Below are 20,535 nucleotides of genomic sequence, written 5' to 3'. Positions count from 1 at the left end.
TTCAGAGATCATCATAATCTGGCCACTCAGTGTATATTCACATTGCTGTGAAACTGATCTCTAGAACTTTCCATCTTCCCAAACGGAAACACTGTCCCCACTGAACACCAACTCCCCACTCCCCTCCCCCAGCCCCTGGCCCCCACCACCTACTTCCCCTCTCTATGAATCTCCTCTCGGCCCCTCAGGTTAGTGCAGTCATACAGTCAGTATGTGTCCTCTTGTGATAGGCTCATTTCACTTAGCACAGTGTCTTTGAGGGTCATCCATGTGTAGCATGTGGCTGCTTTCCTTTGTAAGGCTAACGTTTTGTTGGACACATACGCCACGTCTTTATCCATCCGCCCATCAGTGCACACTTGGGTGGGTGCCACCTCTTGGCTACTGCACATAACACTGCTGTGAACACAGGTGTGCAAATATCTCGTGGAGACCTGCTTTCAATTGTTGGATGTATATCCAACAGTGGGATAGCTCGGTCATGTGCAGTTCTGTTTAATTTTCTGAGGAACCTCCACTGTTTTCCATAGTGGCTACGCCATTTTACAATCCTGACCTTTCTAAAATGTAAATGCAGATTTGCATTTCTAAACGTCGGTCCTTTCTAAGATGGTAAATCTTTCAGAGACGTAAAGCCCGCTTCTCTACCATCTCCTCGTGCAGTAGCGCCGTTGACCCTCCAACACTGATTTCATCGGTGGACCTGTCTGGTGCCTGCCTCCCCGGGGCAGGACTTCCGTGTTCTGTGCTGCTGCCTCTGTGATGGAGGCACACACGTGGAAGGAGAGAACGCCAGCGCAGTGAGGACTCACTATCAGGGCATCGAGGTGAGGGCATGTGGGTCTTTGTTGTATTAGTCTAGCAACTTCTCCATAGATTGGAAGTGCTTTAAAAAGACAAGTAGACTCGGCCGGCGTGGCTCAGTGGTTGAGCATCGAGCAGTGAACCAGGAGGACACAGCTCGATTCCCGGTCAGGGCACAGGCCCGGGTCGTGGGCTCAGTCCCCAGTGTGGGGCGTGCAGGAGGCAGCCGATCCATGATTCTCTCTCATCATGGATGTTTCTCTCTCTCTCCCTTTCCCTTCCTCTCTGAAATCAATAAAAATCTATTAAAAGAAAAAAAAGAGAGAAGTTGGAGGAGTGGGACACACCTACTAGCCTCCCACAGCCTCCCTCTGGGATCTGGGCCAATGCTCGCCAAGGGGTTCCAAAGTCAGCTGAGCCCCGATCTCCTTGGAGGTGGCGGCGCATGCGCTGTGGCCTGGGAAGGTGCCGAGAGGGTGGGCTTCGCCTCTCTAGGTATTTGTGTTGGGAGTCCGGTCAGGGTGCGCGGTGATAAGATGTTTTGATGAGCTGAACAGTTTGGGAACAAAGTTTCCATAGAACCTTGCTATGGTATCTCCCAACTGCACATTTGTCCCCGCAAGCCTGAAAGGTGGCCTCCCCGAAGAGGTGGCGATGGCCACAACTAAGGTCAGGCGGACAGAGGGGGCAAAAGGACGCTCCGCTGTTCCTCACATCCCGAAGGGAGAAGAGCAAGTGTCCAAAACCATGAGTCCCTCCCCCGCCCCCCCCCCCCGGCCCCGAACAGCCTGCACTGTGGGTGGCCCTGGAGATGGGACGGGGTCAGCCCCAGACGGCAGGTGAAGGAGTGGAAGACAACCCTTTTCATATAGTTGCCTTCTTTTTCATTTGACGCTCACACACATTCCTAAGGTCCCGTTCACTGATCCGAAGCCAGTCCCGGCTTTTCCTCGGCTCGCAGGGCAATAGCGCCTCCACCATCGCCCCTAACCCAGCAGCACATCCCCCACGGTCACGGTCACTAGGGCCGTCTGTCGGTCAGTCGCATCTGTCATTCTGCTGCGTCGGAGCCTGTCAGCTTCGGTTGCCGTGGCCCTCTCCCCACCTATTCCCCGTTTCTCCTGAAGGGTGTGGGGCGCACCCGCTGTCCGCTGCTGGGCAAAGCCTCTGGGGGGTCCCTGAAAACCCCGTGTCCCTTCTGCTTACCTTCAGAGGAGGGGGCTGGCGCTTCTCGGGGTGGTAAGGATCTGCCGGGCCCGCGATCGGGTGTCCGTGCACGGGGTCCGTGCCGCTGCAGCAGGGCTCCGGGTGCGGGGGGCTGGTCTGGGTGTAGCTGCTGCAGCCACTGTCCACCGAGTCGGCCTGCCAGCTCCTAGAGGCGGACATGGCAAAAGCCCGCGGGACGCTCACCCCGGGGCGGGTCCCCGCTGCCTCAGGGCGCAGGGGCCGAGACGCCAGGACTGGCTTCTAATCAGGGCAGTGGCTTTCCTTATAAAAGCGCACTCACGTCCTCCAGCGGAGACAATGCCACAAGGCCTTTCGTTCAGAGGCTCTGTCTGCCTTGATCACCCAATTGCACCCCGTGAACACGCCAGAGTCCCGGAGCCCCTCCCCAGGCCCCTCCCCGCTTCCTGCCGGGCCCCAGACACAGTACGCTCCCCTCAGCCACGCACCGCCCTCCGTAAAAGCAGTTCCTCCCAGATAAATCCAGGGCGAGCTGCAGGAAGAAGCGGGAAGCCCTGGAAACAGGATGCTCTTTATGGAAAGCCCTGGAAGGGAAGCCCAGGGAAGGAGGGACAGAAGCCAATTCGCTGGAGCTGCTGGGCATCCGAGTGGCTCCTCAGGGAGAGCAGCACCAGGTTCCACTGGGAGGAAATGCCCCGACGGGGCAAACCCGCAGAGCCAGCCGGCGCATCAGCGGCTGCAGGGGCCGGGGCAGGGGGGGCGGCTGGCTGCTAATGGGTGTGGGGTTTCTTTCTGGCCCGATGCAAACTGATGGTGGTGATGGCGGCACAGCCCTGAGACTGCACTCACAGCCGCCGGGCTGTCCACTTTAAACGGCGGAATTGTACGGGAGGTAGATTTTATCTCAATACAGCTGTTACAAAGCTTTAAGGGACCGGGTTGTATTCGCTGCTGGCAGAGCAGGGTCGGTCAGTAGTCGCGCTCTTGAAGAGAAACCCCGGAACAGAAGGGGAAGGAGAAAAGCTTCACGGAGAGCAGGGCGCAGAGGTCACAGTCCTGCCCGCAGCTCAGCGTTCCGATCCCCCCGAGAACCAGCTTCTCCGAGGAAGCGCCCAGCACTTGCTACGGAGCGCGGATGAGCAAAGCCGCCTGCTCCCAAGGCCGCAGCTCCCCCCGGCGCCACAGCCGAGGGACACGGCCACGCCGCGCCCCCGCCCTGCCACCTCCCGGGAGCTCACCGCTCGGACCGGGCCTCGGTCTGCTCCTCCTTCCGCTCCATCTCCTCCGTGTACTCCAGCTTCACACGCTCCTCGGCCAGCTCTCTCTCCACTGCCTGCAGCTGGGCCGTGGTTCTGGCCAGCAGCACCGTCACCGCGTCCTGGGGGAGGACAGGGACATGTCTGAGAGCCAGCTCAGACCGGCAGGCATGGTGCCCCCCTCCAGCGGGTGGCCGCCCTCGGCGGCTCTCTCGTGGCAAGAAGTCCACCCCAGTGTTAGCAGCAGGCTTCCTGGAGCTGAAGGTTCACGTTTCAAAACAACCCATGTGCCCTTCACGACGATGAACATGTTCGTGTTAAAAAACACGATCCTGCCCGGCCAGTGTGGCTCAGTGGCTGAGCATCAATCCATGAACCAGAAGTTCACGGGTTCGATTCCCGGTCAGGTCACAGGCCCGGGTTGCAGGTTCCATCCCCAGTAGGGGGCGTGCAGGAGGCAGCCGATCCATGATTCTCTCTCATCATTGGTGTCCCACTCTCTCTCTCCCTCTCTCCTTCCTCTCTCTCTAAAAATCAATTAAAAATATTTTTTAAAAAGACACTATCATGAATAGCCATGCACATGCAGACGGTCCATTTCTATGACTTCCCTTGAAACTGCGGCTTCTGAGCGGCCCTCCCCCAGTAACAGCCCGTCTCAAGCCAGGACGCCGGAGCGGGCAGCTCCGCAGCCGGGCACACGCACCGTCTTCCCAGCGGCAGCGGCGGCGGCAGTGGCGGCCGCGGCGGCGGCGGCGGCGGTGGGCACGGGGTCCCGGGCCCCGCTCTTCTCGGCTCGCTGGCCCTCCTTCAGCCTGGGCGGCTCGGGGCTGGTGAACACCTGCACCGCGTACCAGCGCAGCTGCATTTCACTCGGGCCGCTGCAGCTGGCCAAGTTAATCTGAGCGATGCCCTGCGCGGTGTGCAAAAGAAACAGAACAGGCAGTGGGTGATTTCAACTAAAACACCAACACGAATCTTCTAGAACATCAAGGTCACCCCAATCCTGACCAGAGAGGAGGTAAAGTGTTTCGCTCCATTCAAAGGGCTGCAACCGAATGAAAGGGGTTACAGTCAGAGGAACCTAATGGGGACGGGGACGGCTCCTCCACTGCTTGTTCAGCCCGATCAGAAAGCACCGGAAGCCTGGCCGGTGTGGCTCAGTGGTTGAGCATCAACCTATGAACCAGGAGGTCATGGTTCCAGGGCACATGCCTGGGCTGCGGGCTCGATCCCCAGTGGGGGGCGTGCAGGAGGCAGCCGATCCATGATTCTCTCTCACCATTGATGTTTCTCTCTCTCTTTCTTCCTTCCTCTCTGAAATTAACAGATTTTTTTAAAAAGAAAGCTAGAAGGGAACAGGGGCTGAGAATGGCCACCCTGGAGTGCTGGGTCGGGCTCAGGGTCCGCCGCTTGTGAAGCAGCTGATGACCTCAGGGATCTCGGAAACCAGAGAGGCCTGGCGCTCCTCTACAATCGCTAATTCTGCTGCCGAGGGGCCAGGGACAAAGGGCAATATCCCAGCCTTGGACAGACAGCACTCTGGCCGCAAGCCCTGGGCGGCAGTGGGTGGCCCTGGCCTGACGGCAGACTGCCCGGTAAAATATAGGGCATCCAGGTGAACTTAAATTCCAAATACTCAAAAGGTATCTAGAGTTGATTTGAAATCCAAATTTAACGGGCCTTCCCATGTCCTTGTTTGCCAACCCTACTGAGCTCCCTCCACTAAAAATGGGGATAATTTGAAAGCTGTCAAACAGGAGCTCTGCAAGTGTTATTTGAGAGAATGTGTTTAGAGTACAAAAGATGTGACAGCAGAGCTGGTTTGTCGTCCCTTTCTGTCCTCCCAGTTACAGAGACCCTTAACAGCACAATTTTTAAGCAACCCATCACAGGAAACCAGGAGGAGGCGACAGAGAGGAAAGGAGGGAGGGAGAGAGGGTGACGAAGACAAAGAAAGCAGAGAGAGAGAAAAGCAGAGAGACAAAGACTAAGGAAGGAGGAGAGAGAGAGTAACAAAAGACGAGGGATGAAGAAAGAATGGCAGACAAAGAAAGAAAGCATGATGGAAAAACAAAGGAAGGAGGGAGGCAGGGAAGGGAGAAGACAGGATGTGGGGCGGGGGGCGGGCAGGGGAGCTTGCACATGCGCAGGCCATACCAGCAGTTCTTCCTGCAGCTGCGGATTCACTGAACACACATATAATTGAAGGGACTTCAACGTCAGCATGCTTGAGTGCACAGGGATTCTGAAAACGTCATTAAATACCAGGGGCGCCTGGAATTCCACAGCCTTGGAGCAGTAAGTGTCTGGGGTGCTGGAGTCCAGCGACGGCAAGTAGACACGGACGTGTCTGGAAGCAGGAGAGAGAAGCACCGAGTCAGGCTACTGAGGGTCCCACGGTTCACGCACAGACACGTGTTCCACTCTTCGGACGCCCGTGGGTGGAATGCCAGGTGTTCCAGACAAAGTCCTTTTCTCAGCTAAGAGGAAGCCCGGGGGACTTACATGCCCGGGAGGTTAGGGAAAAGCCACACACGAAGAGAAAGACTTTAGCTGGGCCCGTGTGGCTCAGTGGTTGAGCATCGACCAAGGAACCAGGAGATCACAGTTGGATTCCTGGTCAGGGCACATGCCTGGGCTGCGGGCTCGATCCCCAGTAGGGGGCGTGCAGGAGGCAGCCGATCCATGATTCTCTCTCATCACTGATGTGTCTCTCTCTCTCTCTCTCTCTCTCTCTCTCTCTCCCTCTCCCTCCCTCTCTGAAGTCAATAAAATTATATTTTTAAAAAAGAGAGAAAGACTTCCGAGCCAGTAGCCAGGACTTGAGGGGAGTGAGTGGAGGCTCCGCCCACCTGGCCTGGGGGTGGGGTGTCCTGCTGTGTCCACCCCAGCACGGCAGTCAGCACACAGGGGAGGCTCAAACACTGGTGACCACGCCAAGTCACCGTGGGGTGAGCAAGTCCCAGGGCGCCCTCAGCCACCTCCACGGGGCACCTCATCAGCTCACAGAGCCGAGTGTGGTTCGTCACCACCCAGCCCAGTGACCCCGATGGGCACTGCAGGCCCAGACGCGGCCAGTGAGGGGCACTGGGCCCCTTGTTCGTATCGCTGCGGCACAGCCAGCCCAGCCCCGTGATCTCCATCTGCGTCGGGCAACAAAGCAGACTTTCCAGAAGGACAGCCCGGCTTTTCCAAACGGACCCCCCGCTTTGGCTGGCAGTCCGGGCTCTTACATCTTGCAGTCCTCCTTCACGGCCAGCCCCGCCAGGTTCCGCAGCTGGAGCACTTTCACCAGGAGACACTCGCTGCCGCTGTCGTGCCTGGAAAAGAACACAGCAGTTCGTGAGCCACACGTCCCCCCGGGGTACACACGCCTCTGAGTGAACTCCAGCAGCGGCCCCAAAGGGAGGGCGATCCTGCTGCACCCCACCCGGGGGACGTGTGCAATGTGTACAGATAGTTCCCACTGGTGACTGGGGAGGGCTGCCCCGGCATCTACAGCGCACGGCACAGCCCCCACAACGAAGGATCCGGTCCCCAGTGTCACCGGGGCCAACGCTGAGAAACACTCCACTAAAATGACAAGAGATAGCAAAAGGAAACCTGGGACATGCACCCCGCCTTGCCGGCCTGAGCGCTATTGGAACTAACTAGAAGCCTCATTTGCAAACCAGCTGGGCCTCACTCCGGGGAGCAGGGGCAGGCCTGCTGTCTGCCACACTCAACCAACGCGGCGCCAAAACGCGCGGGAACTCTCCCAAGAGCCCACCTTGCCGGGGGCTTCTTGTGCCCCTGTGTGATGGCCCCGGAGCCCCGGCTGCATAAGGTGACAGTTCCCAGCTGTGACTCAGTGCTGGGGGACAGCAATGGTCTCTCCTTCCCGCCCCCCGTGTCCCTCACCGGGACCGGCAGCAGGCTCGGGGTACCCAGGCGGGGGAGCAGCCCCCGGCTGGATCGCGAGGGTCCCTCCATCCTCCCGGCCTGAGCGTGGGGTGTGAGTGGCCCGGCGACCCCAGTCTACAGAGCATCGCTCCAGCGCCAGGAAGGAGCCCGCTGCACTCACCAATACCCCACGTGGATCTGCGGCCCTTCGGCGGCGCGCGTGTCTCCCTGTGCCGGCTCCTCGGCATCTTCGGTCCTGAGCACAAGCGGGAAGTCACAGGGTCACCGCCAGGCACTGCCGAGCGCAGCCTGGTGCAAGCTCTCTGGCCAGGGGTGCTGGGTGCCGAGAGCAGCTTCTATTCAACTGCGACATAAGCCCTGGCCGGTGTGGCTCAGTGGATAGAGCGCCAGCCCACGGACTGAAAGGTCCCGGGTTCGATTCCAGCCAAGGGCATGTACCTCAGTTGCAGGCCCAATCCCCAGCCCTGGTCGGGGCCCATGCGGGAGGCAACCCATCGCTGTGTCTCCCTCACATCGATGCTCCTCTCTCTCTGCCTCTCCTCCTCCCTTCCACTCTCTCTAAAAATCAATGGGAAAGAGCCTCAGGTGAGGAGTAACAACAACCAAAATGATGGCCTAAGTAAACGAATTCTTCAGCGACTGCGGGGCGCAGCAGTCCCGGCCCGCGCACCTCACCTCCCTGGCACCTGCCTGCGAGCTGCTGGGTTTCAGGATGTAACTTTGCGGACCTTTCAAAGCCACACGTGACATTCAGGGCAAAGGTGAAACGTGAGCTTCTGAAACGTTAACAGTGAGTGAGATGAAACCGTGGCGGGAAGGGCACCAAGGGAAAACAGCACCCCAAGTCCCGAAAGGTGCTTGGCCATGGCAAAGCGCCTCCCCTAGCTGAGGGGGGCGGGGGACTCCTCCCTCCTGCGCGTCCTTTCTGGCTAAGCAGGCCCAGCAGGTCCCGGTAGGGATCCTGCTTTCCCAGCTCCCACGGGGCTGAAGCCTGAAAGCCGCCAGGGCCAGAGAGAGCATCGCCCTAGTCCCGTGGTCAGCAAACTGCGGCTCTTTGGCCCCTGGAGTGTGGCTCTTCCACAAAATACCACGGCCTGGGCGAGTCTATTTTGAAGAAGTGGCATGAGAAGAAGTTTAAGTTTAAAAAATGTGGCTCTCCAAAGAAATTTCAATCGTTGTGCTGCTGATATTTGGCTCTGTTGACTAATGAGTTTGCCGACCACTGGGCTAGACCCACAGGACGAGGCCTGGCCTCTGAAGCCAGACTTTCCCGTGCAGGCTGCTCAGGCCTACCTCCCACCTGGAAGCCAGAAAAAAGAAGCACCCCTCGCCCTGCCCTCACCCTGGCCGGTGTTTCTCAGTGGTTAGAGCATCGGCCCGGGCACGGAAAGGTCACGGGTTCAATTCGGGTCAAGGGCACGTATCTCGGTTGTAGATTTATGCTTGGGCCACAGTCAGGGTGCGTGGGAGAAGCAACCAATCGATGCCTCTGACCTCAGCTTCTCACCTTTTGGCCGGAGGCTCAAACACGCCGCTGTCGGTGGCCAGGGAGTACTCCGACAGGCACGCCGAGACGCGGCGCCCTCTCCTCTCCAGCCGCCTGGCGCCGTCTTCTCGAAGAGTCACTGCTACAAATGAGAGCCACCCGGGGTCAGGAGACAGCCCGGGGTGGGGGGCACCATGGTGTCAAGGAACGCACCCTGAGTGCCAGCCCAGACACGGTTACTGCGTCCCAGAGACGCGCCGTCGCTACGTGCATATGTTTAAATACGCTGCACGCGATTTGTTTTTAAATGAAAAAGCGAAGCAATCGGCTTCTGGCTACTTCTCTGAAAGCTCCTTAAACTGTTGTAAGTCTCTTGTCACCTCCTAAGGGAGGGCAGAGGACATGCGTTGGCGGTGGAGCCCCTTGGCATCGCACTGGAGAGACTGTCACACTCAAGGAGGATGTGTCGCCCCGAATGCGGACAGCGGCTGCCCTGGCCGACCGGGTGCGCATTTTTCACTTCCTTCTTTACGCCGTTGGGTATTTTCCATATTTTATACAATAAGCAGATGCTGGCGTTTCATAACCAGAAAACAACATTTTTTAAAAGTACCCAAATAAACACTAACAAAAGGTAGTCGGGCCAACAATTTTAAACAACGTAGGATGTGGACTCGGCCTTGGAAAACGTGCCCTTGAACCCTGTCCATCAAGCCGCGGTGGCCTCCTCCCTCCCCGGCAGCCCAGCTCTGCGTCCAGGATCGCGGTCCTGGGTCAGGGCGCTCCCGTTCCTGGGCGGCCTGCTTTCGTCTCCTCTGTTTTAATCAGGACACGGCATCTTCCCTTCCCCATTTCCTCAACTGGTTCGTCCTTCCCTCTCAGCGCCAAGTGCCTTTTAGCAAAACCAATTAGCCCGGCCGGCATGGCTCAGTGGTTGAGCGTTGACCTCTGAACCAGGAGGTCAGGGTTCAATTCCCGGTCAGGGCATTGATCCCCAGTGTGGGGCGTGCAGGAGGCAGATGATTCGCCCTCATCATGGATGTCTCTATTACTCTCTCCCTCTCCCTTCCTCTCTGAAATCAACAATAAAAATATATTTTAAAAAACAAAAATAAAAATAGGCCCATCATGTTCCTGCCGCATGGATGAACATGTCCCAGGCCCCCACTGGGCCTCGCTCTGCCATGGGGACGCCTCCTGCTAATAGCGCCGGCCCTCTGCGGCCCTGTGCTTTTCTGCAGCCATCTAAGCTCGGGAAACTGCAAATCTAGGCAGCTGTCCACCTCCAACTTGAGGGAAATGACGGTTCACCTAGGACCATCTCCCTTTTCCACCAAATTACGGTTCGCACACCAATGAAATCCAAACATGGTCCACAACACACAGAACAGGGGGGCCGTGGTCCTTGGTCCCAGTCTCAACTGCAGGCGGGAGCTGCAGAAGCCGGCCCCGTGCCGGGGTGGCTGGAGCCACTGGCTCACACTGCAGATCAGGGTTCCCAGGTCCAGCTCCTGTCGTCACCCCTGCCATCTGGAAGGACACCAAGTCCCCAGCTCTGAATTGCGGATGGAACCCTCCAGTTTAATGCCAGGATCCCAGCAAAGGAAAACTGCTATTTCCACTCCCAGCCCTGACACTCGGCAGGGCTCCGGCACGGCCTTCCGTTCCTCTGAGGCAGGGGTGGGGAACCTTTTCCTGCCGAGGGCCATGGGAGATGTGTAACATCATTCTCGGGCCCTACAAAATCGTCCACTTCAACGTGAGCCTGCTCCAGTTGGTCAGACATGGAATGAGCTCACCCCGAATGCCTTGGAGGGCCAGGCCCAATGATTTCGCGGGCCTTATACGGCCCGAGGGCCGGACGTTCCCCACCCCTCCTTTAAGGAAGTAACGCTACGCAATAAGCACTTCCAGTAACGCTGATGGCGCGACTCGGACAAGTTTCTCTCTCGTCGCAAGGCGGGTGAAGAAGCAAAGGAAATGAAGGAATTCCTCCTCAGTGACCCCAGGCTCAGCCACTGAACATGGAGCAACTGGGAGCAGGCTGGCGGGAGGAAGTGCGGTGAGCAGTTGCCCTGGCTGAGAAAAGAGCGCACAGCGGACCCCTCCTGTCGGACCAGCGGCCCGCTGTCAGGCTGAAGGCAACGGGTGCGCAGCGCGATGGGCCATGGGAGCAATGCCCGTGAGGTCAGGGATAAACAATCTTCCAAACAGCCATTTTCTAGATCTCACCTTTTCATCATTAAAGACAGACAGACAGACAGACAGACAGACACTGAGACCTAAGGACATCAACACTGCTTGACAAAAAGAACATATAACGAAAATCACGCTGTGAGCAAAGCTGCCACTTAGCATATTAAAATAATGAAAGCCATTAAAAACCTGGGGGACCCCAGCTGGTGTGGCTCAGTGGTTGAGCATCGACCCACGAACCAGGAGGTCAGGGTTCAATTCCTGGTCAGGGCACAGGCCCAGGTCGTGGGCTCGGTCCTGTGGGGGGCGTGCAGGAGGCAGGCGATCTCTCATCACTGATGTTTCTCTGTTTCTCTCTCTCTCTGTCTCTCTCTCTCTTCCTCTCTGAAATCAATTTAAAAAAAAACATTAAAATGCATATATATATATGTAAGTTATATTTTTTAAAAATCTGGGGGAAACATACAGACGAATAAAGACTTCAAGCTTTTAGAAAAGTTCTTCCTCACACAGCTTTAGTAGGCATGGATATCAATGCTGAAATAACAATCATGGCAATTGCTGAACTTCATGAAAGTACAACCGTGAGCTGTGCCCCTTGGCCACCCCCCGAGCATCCTGAACACATGGATTCCCTGGATGGAGATGTGCCACAGCCTGACCAACAAGGTGAAGGAGAATCCAAGGTCACTTACAGTGAGCGCTTCTGTCGAGCCGCATGAGAAAAAGAGATAAAAAAGAGCACAAAGTGAAAAAACTGCAGAATCCGGGCCAACAATTTTAAACAAAGTATGAATATAATAAAAACATCAAGGAACAGATAAGCAAAGCCAAGGAGTTCAGGGATTTAGATTAGCAAATGCCAATGGGAAAGAAAAAATGGAAAGTATTTCAAAATGATGACATATTGGACTTCTGAAATTCAGGGAAGATAAAACTGGAGCAAAAATGTAAAAAATGTTACAGATTACAATCTGCTGCCGTACTTCTCTGTACCACCTTGTTCCTTCAAACTAGTTTGAAACCGAACAGAAGATATTACATCCTCCGGCTTGCCTTGTAGGCTTGGGCAATTTTGAATTTTATCTTCCTAAAATTTCATCTAACTGAAACTTGCTTGAGGCCAAACTTAGACTGTGCCTAGCAAGCCTGGAACGTCAGAGGGAACTACGTGACCTTGGGCTTCAGAAATGAAGGGCGGGGCAACATAACGAGTGCTAAGGTCCTCGCCAACTTTGTGAAGCGACAATGACTCTGGGATTGGGCATGTCCACAAGCACCAAGGGAAGCAAGGAGTCACCCCGTGTCCTTGCCTGAAGCTGGTTACCCAGCCCAGGCCTCTGGGGGCACCCACCAGGACCCATTCGCTGGGTCATTTCTAGTTTGTAAGGATCTGTCAACTGAGTGTCATGCAGGAATCCACCACCAGGTGGCAGTACCTGACCACAGCGTGCGCGAAAACCTTCGGGTCTAAGCTTGAAGCATTGTAAGGTAGGCCACAAAGGGGAAAGAAGAACTAAGAAATCAGAATCGGAAATTAAGTCAGCTCTTCTCTTTCCCACCCTGGCGTTCCTCTAACCCAGAAGGGCCCTCGGGCCTTGTGTGGATCCCTGCAGAATGAGACTGATGCTGTCATAGCTCAGCCTTTAAAGAGGAGTTGGCATGGGGGCAGGGGCACTGAGAAAGAAAGCTTCAGCAGCAGCAGATGTGCACTTCAGTCCTTGTTGTGAATTTTCTTTCGGAAATGAAAGGAATAAACATGGAGCCCTGAACCTGTGATTATAAAGAACAACAAAGCGAATGGGATCACCTGTTTATGTAAATGACAGAAACCGTGCATCTGGGGATAAGAGAGAGGTGTGTGCAAACACAGAGGGGAAGACAAAATGATAGATGCCAAAAAGCCCCGGGGCTGCCTCAGAACAGAATGGGTCTCTGGTTAAATATGTAAGAGTTAACAGAGGCTATTATTTTATACTAGAGGCCCGGTGCACAGATTCGTGCACATGGAAAGGAAATTAATTAGAAGGTGGCTGGCAGGGCGGGATTGGGCGAGCAGGGCCAGACACACCCTGGAGCCAACCTCCCATGGTCCCTCCCCAGCCGGCCGCACCTGGGGCGGTGCTGGGGCTGGAAGGGCATCTGCAGAGTGAGCAGGGTCCCTCCAGCAGGTGGGGTCCCTCGGCCTGACCTGCGGGGATCAGGCCGAAACCAGCAGTCCCACATCCCCCAAGGGGTCCCGGAGTGCGAGGGCACTCTGCAAAGTTGCTGTCGCTTGGCAGCTCCTGCATTGAGTGTCTGCCCCCTGGTGGTCAGTGCACATCATAGCTACCAGCCAGTCGGCTGGTCAGCCGGTTGCTTAGGCTTTTATATATATAGATGTATATATAGAAACCAGCATGGTTATGTGCAAAAAAACTCCTGGATAGAATGGTGGTGAACGGAAGAGCCCATAAAGATCACATCATTCAAAGACGGGGAAGCTAAGACTCAGCCACGTCCAGGGATGTGCTCAGAATCACCCACCTGGCACGTCCACAAGGCAGGGCTCAGAAGCCGGGTCTCTGAGCTGCCAGTCTGAGGCTATTCCCACGACACAGCCTGGTTTGTTCTTCACATTTGCCTTCTACCCTTTGCTGCTGAACTACTCATCAGTATGTGGCCGGGACCTCTCGGCCTCAGCACTACGGCCGTTTGGGCTGGATCACTCTCTCTCCGTGGGGGGGTGCCCTGCACCGCTGTGCTGAGCAGCATCCCGGTCTCTGCCCACTGGCTGCCAGCAACACCTCCCGCCAGAAGCTGAATTACCAGCAACTGAATGGCTGAAGCTCCCTGTGGCTACGTTTCTTGGTTTGAATTCCACCAGAGAAATGGACTTGGTGGGAATAACTGATGCTCACCGGCACAGCTTTTGAAATTATGCCACTTATTTTCACTTCCCCTCTCAACAGAACTACAGCCTGGAAAACTACAAGGACGCAGGATGAGGAGATGAAGTCATAAAGACAAGGGGAGTAGAGATTTCCCTGAGGCGGCACTCGGGCATTGTCCCACCTGGACCCGCCCTGGACGGCTGGCTGGGCCCCCGGCACCTATCTGCCTCTGAATGTAGAAGACTGTGTGGCTCTTCTCATCTTCAACGATTAAGCACATCCTGACAACAAGCCAAACACCTGGGCAAGACTCCTTTGCCAATCTCAATGGCCTTTCCAGGACAGGGCAGGAAGGCCCCACGTGACAGCGGCCGGCCCCACGTGACAGCGGCCTGCGCCCCTCGGCGTCCTCTCAATGGTCCTGAGCTTAAAGCTCGCTGCCCTCGTGCCCTTACCCAGGATTTCTTCCCTGGATCGGAAGCCTTCCTCCCAGAGCCGGGGAAACCCCCAGGGCTTGTCCATACTTACTTGTACCAGTGGCGATGGCCGCCACTTGTTGGAGTCCTCGCTCGCGAGGTCCTTCCCCATCCCCAGGGAATGCATTCGGTGGCAGGGACGCTGCGCCCTGCAGGTCTTCCTCTCCCAGAGCCGAGGCCTGGGCCCGTAGTCTGTCTAGGGTGCCCAGGCCTGGCACCTCCAAATTGTCCCCCAGTGGGGCCAGGGGTGAGTCCCGAGAGGGTGGGAGGAAGGGCGTGTCTAGGGGGGAGCTCGGGGGAGACAGGGAGGACAGGGAGGAGCGGGAGGACAGGGACGCCAGGGACTGGGGCGTGTCCAGGGAGCGCCTCTGCTTGTGGAAGCCCGGGGGAACCTGGGGTTCGGAGAAGGGGGCGTCCCGTCCCAGGGAGTCGAAGGGGATCAGATCAAAGCGCAAAAGCTGGCTGCACTCCGCGGCGTCGGGCTTGTCGTACTGGGGCAGGCCGTAGATGTCGGTGAAGCTGATGGAGCTCAAGGAGCCCCGGCTGGAGGCCAGCGAGCCCCGGCTGGAGGCCAGGGACCCCCGGCTGCTCCCCGAAGACACCGTCAGGGTGCTGGCGGACAGGCTGAAACGAGAGCACCTGCGCCCTTAGGAAAGCCGCCCAGGGCGCAGCGAGCAGCCAGTCTGTTCCCGAGGGAACAGGACCCCTCGTCCTGCCGTGAACCGCAGCGTGACTTTCAACACCTGCGCACGGCAGTGGGGGGGGGGGGCGGGGACCCTGCGGTGATATGCCCTTTGTCTCCTCGGGGGTCGGCGGGAGAGTAGCTAGCATCAGGCGTCAAGCCTGGGTTCCAGGTCCAGCTGCAAGGCGGGCTAGCAGAGTCCACGTGGCCAGCTCATTGCCCTTTCCGGCTTCCCACTCTCTCACGGGGGCTGTGACCGAACAGTTCCTACCTCCTGGCAGTCTTTCGAGGATTAACAGAAAAGTACACACAGAAAGCCTTACCATCGTCTTCCCAACATAGTGAGGACTTGGAAACCAGACCTATGATTGAGCAGCCAAGTCGTATTTTAAAATACCCATAACCAAAAAAATAACCATAACCATTTTTTTAAAAAAAAGCTACAATAACAAGGACCGTGTGCATGTTTGTAGATGGACATACACACCCTTAAAGCTGGGAATTACAAAATCCTTAGAGATACTTGACTTCAGACTTGTTATTCTACAGCCAAGTTCGGTCATATGCCTTGAATCATGTATTAGCAGCTCCTCTTAAAAATACAATGTACCCACTTTTCTGTCTGTGTTTACACCCCTTCCGGTTCTAAGTTCTGGAGGAGAAAACCAAGCTGAAGGGAACTGTGAGGTTCACAGACATGTCATTATAACATGGTATTCATAACATGGTAGTGAAGGCTAGCTTTCTCTTTTAAAGGCACCTACCTTTTCAACTTGCTAATGAAGTGTAGCTTTCTCTTTTAAAGGTGCCTACCTTTTTAACTGGGACTGGAGATAGGATGTTAAGCGAGTAGCTTCTTCCAGCTGCATAAGCAGACAATTTCTTTTTTCTTGAAGTAGAATCCTGTAGGTGAGAGAACAGCCCATTGGTGCATTTCAAAGACTGCGAGTATATTTTCCTAACAAGAAATTCAACTATAAATTCCCCTGAGTGATTTCAGTTCGAATGGCTCAATTCTTTAAACACGTCTAAGTCATAGATGCCCAAGTACAGAGACTGCTCCTGTCTCGCTAGAAAATGCACTACCGGCGCCCTGACCAGTGCCTGATACCCTGCAGAAGCTCAATAGCTGGTGGGCGGTGGACAGAGGAGAGGCACACATTCCCTCCACCTTCTCTGCTTGGGGAGGAAGCAGGCCAGGCAGTAGCTGCCCTAACCAAGAGCCTCGCTTTGCGAGTTGGTTCTTTACTGGCAGCCGGGCCTGCGCCTGGACGGCGAGGCCAGCCCACCTCTCCGTGGCGCCCTGCACGGAGGTGGCCCGCGCGCGCTGGATCTCCTCCTCCAGGCGCCTCCGCTCCTCCTCCAGGCGGGCTGCGTCCTCCGCCGGCCGGCTCTGCTGGACGATGAGCTGCAGCTCCTGCAGCAGGGCTTCCTTCTCCTTGATGAGCTGCAGCCGGTCCCGGTCGGCCTCGGCCATGCCCGGCCACGACTCGTTCTCGAGCTGCGCCAGCTGCTGCTGGATATTTGAGACTCTGCAAGAAACGGAAACGGAGAAATCCACGAACTTACAAACTGTCTTCACACATCCTCGGCACCAGGCGCCGATTTGAAAAACTCACTCTGCTAAGTAAACACTGGACGGTCGCACAGAGTGACCCCGCAGTCACAGAAATGAGGAATCTGGGAGCGATGTGTAAGAACGTGATGTGGGCGTCCTTTGCATAACCTCCCCTGGTCTGGCACATCGGGCCTGTGTCAAAGAACTGACACGAGGCTGCAGTCCTCCACACACCCGTGTGCTCTGTGGTTTCGGACTCGTGGTTTCCTGCGCGGCCCTGTCCCAGAGCAGGAGGCAGCTGGCTCTTTTCTCCCCACCTCCCATCACCACCCACTAAAGCCACTGGACACAGGGGCGGACCTTCCAGCCCCTGCCTGCGCAGCAGTGCCGAACTGCCGACACCTGCCTTGAGAGAGCACAGGGGACGTGTACCCATCACAGCGCTTCTGGGGGAAGAGCCCGGAGCTCTGCGGGCTCTCTCCTGCCCCGGGGATCTCGACTGCGCGTGAACTTCCGAACGCCAGGCAGACAGCAGACAGTCAACAAAAGCTGACTGCATGGAGCAGTGGATGGAAGTGCCAGCAGATGCAGGGGGTGGGGGGTGGGAGGCGGCCGCGGGGAGCGTGGGCATGAGCATGGCATGAGCTAATCAGCCGCACTGAATGTGTCAGCACCATCAGCTTCAAGGTGCAAAATACAGACTCTGTTGTCCCTTTCCACGCGCCTAAATGTCCATGTTTGCCCAGCAAACAGACTGCACCACTTTTTGTGTCCTGGGGTTGTTGGCAAATGCAGATTAAGTGAAATAGATGTGGTTTGTATTTTCAGAGTATCCTTTCAAAGCAGGAATAGAATTTTTTTATATATTTTTTACTAGAGGCCCAGTGCACGAAATTCATGCACTCGGGGAGGAGGTCTATGTCGGCAGTCGGACAGCCTTAGCGCTGCTGCAGAGGTGGGAGAGGTTCCCGCCACCACTGCTGTGCTTGCCAACCGTGAGCTGGGCTTCTGGCTGACAGGCGCTCTCCCTGTGGGAGCACACTGACCACCAGGGGGCAGCTCCTGTGTTGAGCGTCCGCTCCCTGGTGGTCAGTGCGTGTCATAGCGACTGGTCATTCCGCCATTCGATTTGCATATTTAAAGGATGGTCTTTGGTTGATTACCTCCCACTCAATAACCCACGATAGGGGCTGGGGAGTGACGCGGGATGTTGTCCAGCTGGGGAGGGACCACAGGAGAGCTCCAGGGCATGTCCAGCCCATCTCACTCAGTCCCGATCGGCCAGATCCAGCAGCAAGCTAACCTACCGGTCTGCTCCCTGGTGGTGAGTGCACGTCATAGCGACTGGTCCACCTGTTGACTGTCAGCCCCCTGGTGGTCAGTGCATGTCATAGTGAGCGGTTGAGCGGCCTTAGCATATCATTAGCATATTACGCTTTGATTGGTTGAATGGATGACCAGACACTTAGCATATTAGGCTTTTATTATATACTAGAGGCCTGGTGCATGAAATTCGTGCACGGGTAGGGTCCCTAGGCCTGGCTGGCGATTAGGGCCGATCTGTGGGGTGACCAGTGGGGCGATCAGGGGGGGCCTACTGGCACCCGCCTTGGCCAGCCTGGCACTGCCCACTCGCCGGCCCTGCCCCCTGTTGCCACCACCAGTTGCCTCTCTCTGTGGGAGGTGACCGGCAGGGCGATTGGGGGACAGTGCCAGCCTCCTTGCCGGCCAGCCCCACCCCCCGATCGCCCACCACCACTGCTGGTCATCTCCCTCTGCAGGGGTACTGGCGGGGCAGTTGGGGGGGCCCTTGCTAGCATCCGCCTTGGATGGCCTGGGGCCTGCAGTCTGGGGGCAGCTCCTGCATTGAGCGTCTGCCCTCTGGTGGTCAGTGCGCGTCATAGCAACCAGTCGTTCCACCGGTCATTCTGCCGTTTGGTCAATTTGCATATTAGGCTTTTATTATATAGGAGGATTTCAGAGAGAAAAGGAGAGGAAGAGAGAGATAGAAACATCAATTATGAGAGAGAATTATTGATCAGCTGCCTCCTGCAGGCACCACACTGGGGATCAAGCCCTGACCAGGAATCGAACCGTGACCTCCTGGTTCATAGGTCGACACTCAACCACTGGGCCACGCCAGCTGAGCAGGAATAGAATATTTTTAAGTTTAAGTGTGAGTGGTATCTGTTTCCGGGCATAAACAAGGAACAACAGATTCGACCCAAACCCAGCGCTGTGGAGGACAGCAGTTGGCATGCATGCCCAAAAACAAAACCACAAAACTTCTCTGAGGTCACCGAGAGCTGTGAGGACAGGTCAATGGCAGGCACACACAGTCCTGCAGCCTCTAAGGCAGCCATTCTCATGGCGGATCTCATGACATCGCAACATCACCTGGGAGCCTATCACAAATGCAAGCCTCAAGCCCCACCCAGCCCAGCTGACGGACACTCTGGGGACAGGGCGGGGCAATCTGCGTTTTAACCAAGCCCTCTGGGTGCTTGCGATGCCCACTTACGTTTGATACCCTCTGCTTTCTGGCAGCCTGCCTGGTCTGGAGGATGTTCCCTGGCCACAGGGGCCTGCATTATGCACCAATGTGACGATCCTCACCAAAATGGGAATGGCGGGCATGCTCCTGAGACTCCCAGTTCCCGTGCCCAGGGCCTGTGTCACTATTCAAAGCTGGCATCCTGGCTGCTGGATGCAGACTTCAGAATCCTTCCCAACACTGTGCTCCCTGCAGGTACCGCCAATCGACGTGCTGGCCTGCCCTGCACCAAGCAGGGCTCCTCCTGAACTAGACATGCGCACGGGGACCGTCACCCGGCCACCGAACCAGGCAAGACTCCTTCAAGCACCAAACCAATGAGAAAACGCACAGTAGACAAGTTATAGTTTAAATGTACACATTTCGCTCACATCCAACTGCTGCCCAATACGGTAAAGAAAATAGCTGAATGTCAGTAGCTTTATTAGACACGTTCTTTTCTAACTTCAAACTCATTTCCTGAGAATGTGTTGGAAAATGGCGCCAGATCATGTCATTGAAAAACTACTGACAGAGGCGGCTGAATAGGGCTAGCAATCTAACTGGGGCTAGGCGTCCAGACGTCTAATTAGTAATTAGTGTAATTAAAATGGATGGCAGTCATACAGCCGATGCCCAAGGAAAATATGCTCCAGGCAGACCCACAAATAAACGAGCGCCAAATTAGACAGTATACCCAATGAAATTTCTCGAACATTCTACCATAGATCAAGACAAGTCAAAGGTAAGGAATAAATATAAAAGAGATGAAGAACAATGAGCAAATCCATTGTGTCCTCATAACTTTCCATTTCAATTTAGTGTTAGCCACAGGCCTAGCTGAGCCCAGCTGAAGTCAGCATTGCCTTGTAACATGTACTAATTCTTATACATACACTGAAAGCAGGCGTATTTTAGAAGCAGGCCTTTTGAGATTTCTGAGGTTTATACATGGGGTCAAGATTCCATTTGAGCCTGGCCAGCATGGCTCAGTGGTTGAGCACTGACCTATGAACCAGGAGGTCACGGTTCGATTCCTGGTCAGGGCACATGCCTGGGTTGTGGGCTCCATCCCCGGTGGGGGTGTGCAGGAGGCAGCCAATCAATGATTCTCTCTCATCATGTTTCTGTCGCCCTCTCCCTCTCCCTTCCTCTCTGAAATCAATAAAGATGTGTGTGTGTGTGTGTGTGTGTGTGTGTGTGTGTGTGTATTTTTTTATATATTTTTTTAAATATTCCATTTGAGTCAGCTCCAGGTTAGTGGCCATGCTTACAAGGATTCGCGTTGCTGAGAGTAGAAGCAAGCCTAGCTAATCCTACTTTTCCCCAGAAAACCTCCAGGAACACCACTCTCAGAAAAGAGGATGAGGCAGAAAGGGGGAATTATATGAGGGAGGAGAGGCGAAGGGCAAATTTCAAACGTTCCGCCCACTGCGGGCGTCACACGAGTCGTGCCGTGGCCCAACTTCAACCCGGCACCGTACGTTTCCACAGCTGGCGAGAAGACATGCAAAGTCACACGCTGAGGGAGACCTCAGGAGCAGAAACAAAATCTGGATGGCGCTGACTTCCTGCAGCAC

The 20,535-nt window shown here is 55.7% G+C and overlaps 1 protein-coding gene across 1 annotated transcript in view; it reads right to left on the bottom strand.

Moving 5' to 3' along the window:
• The window catches only part of WWC3 (WWC family member 3), a 115,343-nt gene that overhangs the window by 10,619 nt on the left and 84,189 nt on the right, over positions 1-20,535 (bottom strand). Inside the window, exons 9-18 of the mRNA XM_054720307.1 lie at positions 16,154-16,396; positions 15,678-15,767; positions 14,235-14,806; positions 8,659-8,779; positions 7,312-7,386; positions 6,482-6,568; positions 5,406-5,598; positions 3,952-4,158; positions 3,228-3,367; positions 2,011-2,176 (exon numbers count right to left, since the gene is read on the bottom strand). Of these exons, the coding sequence (XP_054576282.1) occupies positions 2,011-2,176; positions 3,228-3,367; positions 3,952-4,158; positions 5,406-5,598; positions 6,482-6,568; positions 7,312-7,386; positions 8,659-8,779; positions 14,235-14,806; positions 15,678-15,767; positions 16,154-16,396 (1,894 nt within the window). The remainder of the gene's footprint in view (positions 1-2,010; positions 2,177-3,227; positions 3,368-3,951; positions 4,159-5,405; positions 5,599-6,481; positions 6,569-7,311; positions 7,387-8,658; positions 8,780-14,234; positions 14,807-15,677; positions 15,768-16,153; positions 16,397-20,535) is intronic.

The sequence above is a fragment of the Eptesicus fuscus genome, chromosome 1, assembly GCF_027574615.1.
Source record: "Eptesicus fuscus isolate TK198812 chromosome 1, DD_ASM_mEF_20220401, whole genome shotgun sequence".
Classification (NCBI taxonomy): domain Eukaryota; kingdom Metazoa; phylum Chordata; class Mammalia; order Chiroptera; family Vespertilionidae; genus Eptesicus; species Eptesicus fuscus.
This window is presented reverse-complemented; position numbering and strand designations above follow the sequence as displayed.